General features: G+C 46.1%; 1 protein-coding gene across 2 annotated transcripts in view; it reads right to left on the reverse strand.

Moving 5' to 3' along the window:
• The window catches only part of crb (cell polarity complex component crumbs), a 206270-nt gene that overhangs the window by 81929 nt on the left and 112234 nt on the right, over positions 1-12107 (reverse strand). Inside the window, exons 6-7 of one of the 2 annotated variants that reach the window (XM_089583659.1) lie at positions 9661-9777; positions 8192-8569 (exon numbers count right to left, since the gene is read on the reverse strand). In XM_089583659.1, the coding sequence (XP_089439785.1) occupies positions 8192-8569; positions 9661-9777 (495 nt within the window). Of the gene's footprint in view, positions 1-1839; positions 2111-8191; positions 8570-9660; positions 9778-12107 lie in introns of those variants that run through there. The other variant, XM_089583658.1, reaches the window with a different exon arrangement.

Below are 12107 nucleotides of genomic sequence, written 5' to 3' on the forward strand. Positions count from 1 at the left end.
GCTCCTCATGACTATATTTCGCCGCGCGATATACCGTATGAACGCGTATAAGGGCCGCACTTTTTTTTTTTTTCCAGATTTGAGGGCCAATTTTCGGGGTGCGGCCCATACACGCGATATGCGAAAAAAAAAATTTTTTAAGTAAAAACACACCAACCAGGGAATGAGCGACATTTATTCTACGTTCAATCGTCACTCGCGAAGTATTCAGACTCCTGAGCTGGTGCTGCGCTCTGGTGCACGCTCATGCCAAAAGAAGCCGCGCAGCATGTCCGCTGTCAACGCATAGCCGTTGTTCCGAAATTCCATCACATAGAGGAGCAGCTCTTCTTCCAGTTCAGGAAACTCGCACGGCTTGACTCGGAAAGCGCGCTTTTTGCAGCTTGTGTTTCTCTTTTGGTTGCACCATCATCGGACGCACTTCTCGGCCACGTCGAATTTCCCGCCCGCCGCACGCTTAAGGGGGGACACCCCTCTTAGAACTATTTTTTTTATTTATGGACAGATCTACACCAAATTTTCACTGTTTGTACATTTTCATGTGCTGATTCTAAAACTGCAAACAGTTTCGCCCTGCAGCAGTAAGTTATGTATTTATCATGAAAAATATGTCTTTTGTTTGGAGGAAGTTTCGTTAATTAACATAAGACCTTGTGGAGAAGATTACTATTTATAAATGATCTAGAATCACCAAGGAGTGCAATAAGGCATAAATTAGCATTCTAGGACGACTTGGACGAAAGTTACAGCTGGTCAAACATAACAGAGAAAAAGCTCATTTTGACTACTGAGACAAAGGATTTATTTCCAAAATTTTCCTGAGGAAGCAGTAGTTTAAATTTAGCCTTATTGCACAACCTGTGCATTTATCTTTCTAGCACAAAAGGAATTGTAGTAATAGCTAATATAGAATTGGAGATATCGCTCCTCCAAAATTCTGTGCCTGCCAAAATTTCAGTTTTGAGAAATCGAAAAAAACGTTTTTGGCATATTTTTGTGGCACTAAGGGTAACTAGAAATCACTGAAGTGAGCTCTGGCTGGTTTCTGATATAAAAGCACCATTTCCCGTCGACATAACTGCGGTTGCAACAAGCAAATTGCCGGCGAATAGATGGCATTGTTTGGAGGAGTGCCTTTGCACTGTGACCTCCCCCAAGCTGCAGCGCGCGATTCTACCTCACAACGGCGCTGTGATTGCAGTCAGCCCCTAACAAACGATACGTGCTCTTTGCTCATCTTTCCCCTCAAAACATTGAGAAGCAAATTTATTTCGTCAAGGTTTCCCATTCCGCGCTTTGCGGGACGCCGTTTCGCGGCCGCCGCTGGCGCCGCGTCATCAGGTTTATCGGAGAGCTCGATCTATCGCGCGGTTGCTTGCTGTCAACGGAAGCTGCTTAGGTATCGCTTTTTCATCTGCACAGTCACGATTACGCTGTCTGTACGCGGCAGGAATCGCCGTGATCACTCCTCGCCGTCGCGCGTTATCAGGTCGTCACGAAGCGTCGGCGCTTCATCGCTGATTGTAGATAACGGGTCGGCGCTTCGTCGCTGATTGTAGATAACGGGTCGGCGCTTCGTCGCTGATTATAGATAACGGGATGCGACGATGCAGCGTACCCAACGCGCTTCGTATCTATACCTTTCGCTCCCTCAGAATGAGTGTTCAATCCTAGCTGTCACGCTAAGCATCGCCGGTTACGGCGTTATCCGACCGTCGTGGAGCGTGGCTGCTGAATGTAGACACAAGGATGCAACGATACAGCGTTCCCAGCGCGCTTCGGATCAATATCTTTTAGTGCTTTTAGACTAAGACTTGCGTAAATTGAAATATTTCGTACTTAGTGCCCGACAAACCTCACTTCGCCGTGACAGTGGGACAGCCCGACCCACACAAAATGGCGCCGGGCTGCAAACGGTCGACGCCGTCAACCAACTAAAAGTCGCCATTTTGGTCACGTGATTTTGAGAACCAATAGCAGAGCGCGTTTTGCCCAATTTTGTTTTTTTGTTTGCCGCTGCTTGGGCTTGCTCATAGTTGCCAACCGGAATATGGAAATAGCCTGAATCGAGACCTTTCAAACGAATCCAAAATGGCGCCGGCGGAGCGCGTATTTTTCGAACTGCGGGCAGTCTAAGTAAAGTGAGCTAGAAGGGGGTAGTGGGCTCACTCCTTAGCCGGCGCCATGCATTGCGGTGACGCCGTCTATGTCAACAGATTCTACTTCTCCGCGCCCCCGCGAGGCGGCACCACCACCGCCTTCACTGTAGGAGCGTGCGTTGACGCGCGTTTGAGCCGCTGCCGCCGCTGCAGCCGCTGCTGTTTGCCTTCGCGTCTTGCGCGTTGCCATAATCAGTACACCAGCCTATCTTACGCAGAAAGTTGGATACAAATACTGGATGACGTCGAGAAACAGTCAGGAACCCCTTGAAAACATATTTGGTATTATCAGGCAGTCATCAGGTCGCAGGGACGCGGCCCCACTCCCAGCACTGTTTTTGATAATGTATTTCATTTAGTGGTCTTGTCAAGACAGTAAGTCAGGGGAACTGTGACGAGGGCGAGCTAGCCGCATTGCTAGATATACAGACATGTGCTGACACGCTGTCACACCAAGAAAGCACAAATGCAGCTACGAGTGTCAGCCAGGCACCGACATCTGCTGACCACAGCCAGCATACAGCTAGAAGTGATTCTAGGCTGATGTTTTACATTTCTGGGTACTTTGCTAGAAAATTTGTAGTGAAAACGAATTGCGAAGCCTGTACAAGCCTACTAACCATGGCACCGCAGGGAGGCTTTCAACTTGTTCGGCTTACAACTTTTCGCGACAATTTCCAAATTTCAGCCACCTTTCATAACATCTCAAAGAACAGCTATATTTTACTCGCGTCCCCACGGTACTCGAATATGCCTCAGTTTGCTGAGACCCGCACACACAAGAACTTATTTATAAAGTGGAAAAAATACAAAACAGGGAGTCCGCTTCGTATTTGGAAATTATTCCACGACACTAAGTATCTCAGAAAGAAAAAGGAATCTTCAGTGGCTAGAACTTAAAGCTCGAAGAAGAAATCTGTGATCAAAATTTTTACATAACATTTTCTATTCCAAGAGTGGTATAGACGGAACAAAATATTTGAAGCCGCCCTTACAACTTAAAAGTTTTATGAACTTCCTTTTAGAGGTGACGTACTACGTTCGTTTTTTCTGCGAACAGTTCGCGAATGGAATGCTTTGCCGCCACATATTGTTAATGTTCTACCTAATGAAGCCTTTTTTCACGCGTTGAGTGCATGATTTCTTGTTTTTTGAATGTGAAGTGCCCCCCTGCTGTAATGCCGAAAGGCGATGCAGGTACCAAATAAATAAATGAGAGACTGCTGTACAGCTACATGAATAAACTAGACAATATATATATAAGTTCATGGAGTGTTTTTCCTGCAACGAGCTGCATTCGGACAGCATCATGGATGTACTCGGAGTTGTAAAAGAAAGGCGAAGAAATCGGGTGCCCACAGCATGCCTCGCGTCTCTCAGCTAACGTTTTTATCTAACGACACGGTGGCATTTTTTTTTTTTTGTGTTTGTGAAAGGAATGCTGGCGGATCAGGGAAGCGAGAAAAAGATCAACATTTAAAGTTGAGCCGCTGCTCATGAACCATACACGTCCTAAAAATCGTGGTATTCATGTGTTCAGAACTCCATGGTGTGGCCTCACTTCTTTCCTATTCAGTTATCATGTCAATGTAAAAACTACATATGCGTGAATAGCCACTTCATTTTACAGTTATCTGAGATAATTTATCTACATTGAACAAGCGCTGCTGCAAGCTTTTAAGCTATGTTGAACACGACAATTTTAGGTAGCTCTGTTCCAGAAACGGTGTGAGCAGAAAATTCACGAGCCAAAAGAAATGCGCGCAACGAAACGGCGCTGACAGCTACAGCTGTAGCCAAAGAAATACCAAGAACGTATGCATGTTCTTGCACGCTTCGTATACTTGAAGCCGTGAATAATAATCCTCAGAAAAGCGGGGCTGTTGGGCGCCGCAATCATTTTCATACAGGTGTGTATTCATGTTTCTGATCTGCGTTGCGGCAGGTACGCCGGAGAGGAGCCAGAAACCCGTTTGCGGTTCGAACACGGTAACCTGTTAGTTCATCGTGTGCTACCGGTTGCAGCATTATTTATTATTATATTCGACGTCTGTCTACCTGCTCCATGCAAGTGTAACAAATGTGACTGAAGGCAGCGAGTTTTTCCAAGCCAGACTGCCGCGAGAAAGCTGCTCAACCAGCAAAGCGCTACAGTGAAGTCGCCGGTGGCGCCACCCCGTGCGTGTAACATATACTGCGTCAGGGAAAGAGCCCCAGTGAGCCCACTACCCCCTTCTAGCTCACTTTAGTCTAAGTTCGGTGCGATTAGACCTCAATTTAAAGGGCCGCGCGCGCGGTTTCACGTCTTTGGAACGCTATAACTCATGAATTAGGCGGTATTTTTCAACGAAAATTTGTAGATAGCTGCGCAATCACCTCAGGATCGCGAAAATGAAAAGATTGAAAATGCGATTTTTTGACCAATTTCCGGCCGCGAAGAGCCGTGTCCCCCCTTAAGGCCGATTCACACGACGGACCGTTCGCCCGCGGCCCGCGCACTACGTGTTCATGCGTCAGCACTTTGAGAGGCGCGCTGGATGCATGGATGGATGGCGGCCGACAGCGCGCCCCTCAAAGTGCTGACGCATGCACACGTAGTGCGCGGGCCGCGGGCGAATGGTCCGTCGTGTGAATCAGCCTTTACCGACCGCGTTCGAGAGCTAACTCCCAGCCGTGTAGCTTAAGGTGCTTGCCAACGCGCTAGAACTGTGAAGCTCGGCGGCAGCACGCGAAAGCCACTATCACGGCGAACGCGCTAACACGCCACGAAAGGCTGGAGCTGGCGATACTGATGCCGAAGTGAACAGCGGAAAATCGCGACCGAGAAAAATGTTGACGATAATGATCACGGCACCATCCATAGACGGCACTTGGAAGCTCCGGTGCGCGCGCGTGGCCTCCGCGAACGGCGCAGCGCCGGAGCAGATCGCGGCCGCGATAAGATCCGGCGGCGCGCCCGGAGCGCGCTTCGATCGCGGAGGCCACGGCGTGCGCGTAGCCTCCGCGATCGTATTCGCGTTCCGTGTTCGGGACTAAAGACTCGGCACAGATGAGTTCCGTAAACTCAGACTGCGGTTCAAGTTCGTGCGGCGGAAAACATTCAAGGACAGTACGAATTCGAAAACACGCGAGCGCAATGTGCCGACTCGCGCAGAATTTCAGCGTCGCAAGAGGCTCCCTTTAAGCTTGAATTTCGTTTTGTTTGATCAAGTTTTCGATATCTCCTGCAGTCTGAATTAATGAGGTTCCACTGTACACATTATATGGCGGCTTGGGTACTGGCGGCGAGTGCGAACGAGGTCCGAAAAATCGAGTGGTCGGTTGCGGTGCGTCCGAAATTTCAAGCGCTCTTACACATTGGCTCTATGGGCCATGTCGCGGTGCCGCGAAAAAGTCCGAATAATCAAGCATGTCCGAAAAATCAGGCGTCCGAATTTTCGGTCGTCGACTGTATAAGCATCACTGAGTGCGAGTGAAAGCTGATGAATGCAGCTGCTGGTGAGCATGTGGTTGCCAATTATAGTGAACAATGAGCATAAACTAGCAAGAGGAACAAGATCCACAAAGCCCCAAGTGAGCCCAAAATGTGACAATCCCCACGCCTCAAGAGCACAACCGATGTGCAAAGTGCAATCCATATTCAGTTGGCAGAGGTTTCAGAAAATTCAATAGGGTCTTAAAAGGTACCCAGGATCCCTTTAGTGCTTCCCTAAAGGGAGTGAACTGATAGTGCGCCAGCAGAGACAGCAAGTAGACATAAAGTAAAAGCAGTGCATGGAAGAAATGCACTGTATTGCTTGGGCAGTAAGCTACCACGGTTTCATAGAAGAATAACAATGTAACAAAATAAGTAACAGTGCAATGAACACTTCTCCCCATAAGATATCAGTGTTCTCAATAAATTCAGGCTGCTGATTTTGGGCTTGCAGCTTACATAGAAGACACTGTTCTATAACTATTTACTCCCACAACGAATGCACTTCATCTCTTCGGAAAATCTGAATATGTAGAGTTATGTTCATTATGCAGGGACTAACAGCTAGAAATGGTGAAAGTGGGACAATAAAAGCAGGCTGGTAGGACACAAATTGGCTGGCAAGAGCAGCCACATTTCTGGTATGCCGTCCGAAGCCTTGAATAATTTTGATGTGCATGTGCACTGAAACCCCGTTAATACGTAGTTGGCGGGGATGCGGGAAAGTATGCGCTATCCGGTAGTACAGCTTAACCGACTGGTACGAATTTGCCAATATTGACGATCCAAAAGAAGAAAATTTCAGGCACAATGAATCTCCCACGAATACACGTACATACATGCACTTTGTTTGCTGACGACCGGAGGTCGTCATTTTCAGTTGCCGCGGCGGCGGCCGTGCGGCGACAACAGCAGTCTCGAAATCTGTGAGACTGAGGGAAAGCTTTTCCATGAGCCCCATCTCGGCAAACGCCCTCATAACCGCCACTACTTGAGCAGCTCCCGCCCCAGTAGGGCTGAAATCTTATGCTGCCAAGTCGTCGCCACTGTCCTCGTTCTCAATGCCCTCATCACACTTGAGTTGGCGCAACAGCGGCAACAATCTTGCTGTCGACCTCGCAGAACATTTCAAAGTCGACAGCATCCACACCGCCCTGTCACTCCCAACACCTCTGTTAGTAGGGCATCACAGTCATCAACAGATTACAAAAAAAAAAAGTCTTAACTGGTAAATAATTTTTTAGTCGAACCAGCAATATCCATGTTTTTATAAAATATTCAAAAATAGGGCACTCTGTGTCTAACAGAACAATGAACTGTTCTAGTAAACTGTCTTGAGCTGAAAAAAAAATTACCTGAAAAAAAAAAAAACTCAAACTACAGAAATTTTATCTGAATAACCCAATTCTCACCTGAATTTGAGCTCAAAAAAACATCACCCGATTTTCGCCTCCTGAATCCCAGAAAAAGCAAAACCCCAAAATAGAGGGGCCCTATTTATACAGAAAGTTTCCAAGACCTGGAACTGTCGATGGCCATCAGCACGTTGTTCTTATGAAAGGTTGGACACTGTCATGCGTGTGGCTTAGCCGCATGCTGGCTGTTGATTTTATGAGAAAATGATAATGTTTATGGAATTTGTCTCAAAGCGACTCAGGCTATGAGGGACGCCATAGTGGGGTGCTCTAGATAATTTCGACCACCTGGGGTTCTTTAACGTGCACTGACATCATACAGTACACAGGCTTCTAGCATTTCGCCTCCACTGAAAAGCAAAAGCCACGGCTGGGATTGAACCACTGAGACACTACGGCGGCTCAAGGAAATGATGAGTCAAATGAAGTGACAAAAACAAGTTTCTGTAATTAGCAAGCACTGTTTATGCTGCTATGTTTTGCTGTGTGTTACTATTCAAATATTTCGAATAGTAAAAGTGCAATGAGAATCGAATAGATTAGTAAATGTTATTTACAAACTGTTCGAAAAATCAAATATTTATGCACCAGTACTACTTATAATGACCAAACTAGTTCTCATGACTCACTATTTCCAAACTCAACATGTTCCAATTTAAAATTTGGAAGAGTTGCACATACATGCAACAGTGGAACAAAAGCAAACTTGCACTGTGTATGTGCAACTGAAATTTGAATGAACAAGTATCAAAATAAACGAACAGCACATGTGCACAAATTTCTGGTGGAGCACAAATCTGTATTACGGAGTAACTACTCTGTTAATCATCCACCTGAGTGCAGACGTAAGGCTACAGGTAAATGCAGATGAGTAATTACCCCCTAACCAAAATACACTCCACTTTGGAGGTACCACCTAAGTATCCTGAACATGCAGTGCTGGCAGACAAGGGACAAAATAGAGATGACACACACACGGTGTCTCGTCTCTCCTTTGTCCCTCGTCTGCCAGCGCTGCATGTTCAGGATGTCAAACCAACTTGCCCAGAAACACACCCTGCTCCACCTAAATACACTGGTTTAAGTTTAAATAAATTTTTTTTAAATGATGGAAAGAGGTTAGTGATCACCAGTTCCCTCACCTTCTCGGTATCCAGGTATGCAGCCACACCACAGATGCGCCCTGCACTGGCTGCCAGCACCCTGGACACAACCCCAGTGTGGACAGGGCGACCGAGGCAGCTCACAGTGGCGCCCCGAGTGAGCCCCCGTACAGCGGCAGGTGAAGTTAGCGCTGCTGCTGAGTTCCCCTTCAACCTGGCAAACGCCGCCATTCATGCAAGGAGAACCGTCCTCACAGGGGCCCACAAGCTGCTCGCAGCGTGGCCCACCAAATCCCGCAGGGCAGGCACACTCAAAGCTCCCTGGTCGATTGAAGCAGGTGCCACCATTGAAGCAAGCGTTTTCGCTACTGTCAGCACACTCGTCGATGTCCTCATCACACAAAGGCCCATGGAAGCCTGCAGCATGGGTGCACAAGCCAAAGAAACAAATGGTACTCAATGGTACACGAGCCAATTGGTATCTAGACTCACTGATTGCACTATAACAGACAGCTTGCTTTCAAGCACTATGTGCAGTTTAAAAAGAAAAAAAAAACTCAGTTCACTATATGATAGTGCTATGTGGTTTGCCAGAACACTTAAGCAGGAGGCTTTTTACGTACCATGAGAGCATTCTAACTGCTCGAGGCAGTAGTGCAGCATGTGTGCATTGTGCAGGCAGTGAGAACGGTTGTCATCACGCACATAACACCACTGATGCGCTCCTATGTCACATTCTGCATTAATCATCTGCTATACTACCCTTCTACTTCTAGTGCCCTAATGCCAGATAACTACAGCTGGCTAGTGTTAGATGAGCAGCTAAAACAATGCCACATGTAACCAACAAGAACTTAGGTATTTGTTCCCTTAGTGCATGAATATGCGTCGAACAAATAAAGAATTCAAGCCAACAATTCAGCCAACAATACACCTTCGCTACATCACAATAGGTTTCACAAGCCCCAATTTCAAAGCCCCAGTGAAAGTGCCCAGGGCATGTATCCTGACTATTTATGATCATCAGTACCAGCCCAGTTGTGTCCATTGCTAGAAAAAGGCCTCTCCCACTGGTCTCCATTAACCCTGTCTTGTGCCAGCTGTTGTCACCCTATCCCCACACACGTTCCAATTTAATCAGCCTACCCTACTCTCTGCTGTCCTTTGCAATCTTTCCCTTCCCTTGGAATCTACGCACTGTTACCCTAGGGAACCACCGCCCACCTATTCTATGTACTACATGTCCTGCCTACGTCCATTTACTGTGCTTTATTTCAGCTCAGATAAGCAGCATCCTCAATATCATGTGCTAATTTTGTGTGCCTTTACTGCTATCTTGAAGCCAAGTGCATGAACTCGTCAGCCAAATTAACAACATTTTGTGGCACTGGTACCAGTATCATGCCACAGAGTGGGTCAGTCTGCATGCCTTGGAATTCGATAGAAACAGGCAAGTCAAAAAAGATGGTGGCTAGCACCGGTATTCCTTGGCCTCCTGTAGCACCCACCTGTGTTCAGGCAGTTGCAAAGTGGCCCCATGGCGCCTTCAGTGCAGACACCACCATGGCGGCACAGGCCCAGCTGACACTCGCCCACGTGCAGCTCACAATGGACACCTGCATATCCTGCCAGGCCACATGACAGGATAAAAAAAAAAACGCACCAGAAGTTGAATCGTGGAGGAAGCCATGTCTGTAGCTGCATTACTCTCTGTACTAGCGCACACATGTTTGTAATACAGTAAACCGGCATTAACCGGAAATCATAAAAACAAAACAAAGAACGTTGTTGAAACAAACACAGTTTTGTGAAAAGCAGGGGTATGTGAATATTGAAATTTTCAAAAACGAATATGAAGAAAAAATGGCTTCGAATATTGAATCGAATATCAAATATCTATTCAGTACAAAAAAAAATTTTTCAGAAAATGATAAAGAATCCAATGTTGTTGCCCTTATTTTCTTCAAGATGGCGTACGGTCTTAGAAACTGAAATAAACAAAACTAGATTGCCTCAGCACTGTATAAAATACATGATATGCACAGAAATGCATGCTACTTGATCAGACAGCACAACAGTATCCGACCTGTAATGTGGTCATGCAAATTGAAATTCATAAAATGACAACATTAAACCAACGACTGGGGCTAGTTGGTATAGCATTAGGCTAGTTGGTATAGCAAATACAAGAAGGAAAACAAAGTTAAGAAAGAAATATGCAAACTGTTGTTCAGTGAAACAACCACAATAAAAAAATCGAAAGACAAGAAAGTAGGAGAAAGAAATGAAGCCTTCACGATGATGAGAATGAAAGAAGCATATGCGAGCAGCCCATCCATCAAACTCACCAGAAAAGATACCCCTACCTGGTATCAAAACAATCATGACTGCATGTGACAACCCCTCCCCTTTCCTTTTAAAGCGTACCCCGTCTGGATAATAAAAAGTTGAAATTTTAGCGCTCATTCTGTTTGGCATCTCTCTGCCCCTGTCCAAAGTTGTTTTTTCATAGTGCTACCCACTGCAAAAAAAAGATAAAAGAAAATAAAGTAACATGACAAGACTTGAAACAAAAAATAACATGATGGCTAGTAAAACCTCGATAATTCAGAGTTCAAGGGACCAGAAGAAATGCCCAGGTTACCCAAAAATCGATTTATAAAATGCACAAGTAGTTCATTAGAGCGAGTTGGAAGGCTAGTTGGCGCTTTCGCTAATTCAGGGAACAGCGCATGGGATGCGACACAAGGAACGAAACACAGACAGACAGACAGACGGACGGACGGAGCGCCCCTGCGTGTCTTTCAATGTTTCTTTCCTTGTGTCTCGTCCCTTGCGCTGTTCTCTCACCATCCACAAATAGGCTTTCCCACATATCATAGCTGGCCAAAACGAGATGCCGGAGGTTACGCTTAGAGATTTATGAAGGCAACAAAACGAATGCCGTGGGTGTGGGCATTAAGTATGTAACATATTGGGGAATGAATAAAAAAAAAGTGCGCTTTCACGTTATGATTGTTCGAAGCAGGCTGTCGGCCATCTTGTTTGCAGCACTTGTGACATGTGAGAAAGCCTACTTGCGGAATTTCGTAAGAGGTCAAACCTAGGGGCGCCGGAATGAGATCGATCCAAGCAAAAGACGACAGAGAAGGTTTATGGTTTATGGTTTATGGGGTTTAACGTCCCAAAGTGACTAAGGCTATGAGAGACGCCGTAGTGGAGGGCTCCGGAAATTTCGACCACCTGGGGTTCTTTAACGTGCACTGACATCGCACAGTACACGGGCCTCTAGAATTTCTCCTCCAAAGAAATTCTAGCCGCCGTGGCCGGGATCGAACCCGCGTCTTTCGGTTCAGCAGCCGAGCACCATAACCGCTGAGCCACCGCGGCGGCAGATGACAGAGAAGGAAGGGAATAGGACTTTGTATTGCTTTCCCGGAACTTTAAACTTGATCGTCGGATAATTTGCCCAGATGCTGTGGTTTCACCACGGTCAAATTTATGAAAGTCGGTGCGGTAAGCGATTGCTGGTGAGTATATGAGAATTTTCGAATATTTTGAAATTTTCTGCTATCAATTTCTCGAATACAAATTGAATATCAAACATACTCGATTCATAATCAAAATTTCGAATATTTGCATACCCCTGTGAAAAGCAAGACAAAGATATTCTTCGTTTATTGATTGTGCATTTAAAAAATTTAGTTTTCTACCTACCCATCTTTATTTTGCAACAAATTCCACTAGACAAACTTAGCACATCTTAGAGTCCTGTGTAGTAGCACAGCAACTCAAGAAACCTGCCAAACAAAGAACAACATCAACATTAAGTGCGCAACTGTGTTGATAACAAAACAGTGACACTTACTGCTGCCACCTCTGCCGCGGCTCAAATGATGATGGAAGAGAATGGAGGAAATGGGCTCAAATGTGTTGGAAGGGGGAGAGGGTGTGG

This window comes from Amblyomma mixtum, chromosome 3, assembly GCF_055824585.1.
Source record: "Amblyomma mixtum isolate Tamu chromosome 3, ASM5582458v1, whole genome shotgun sequence".
In the NCBI taxonomy this organism is placed as follows: Eukaryota; Metazoa; Arthropoda; class Arachnida; order Ixodida; family Ixodidae; genus Amblyomma; species Amblyomma mixtum.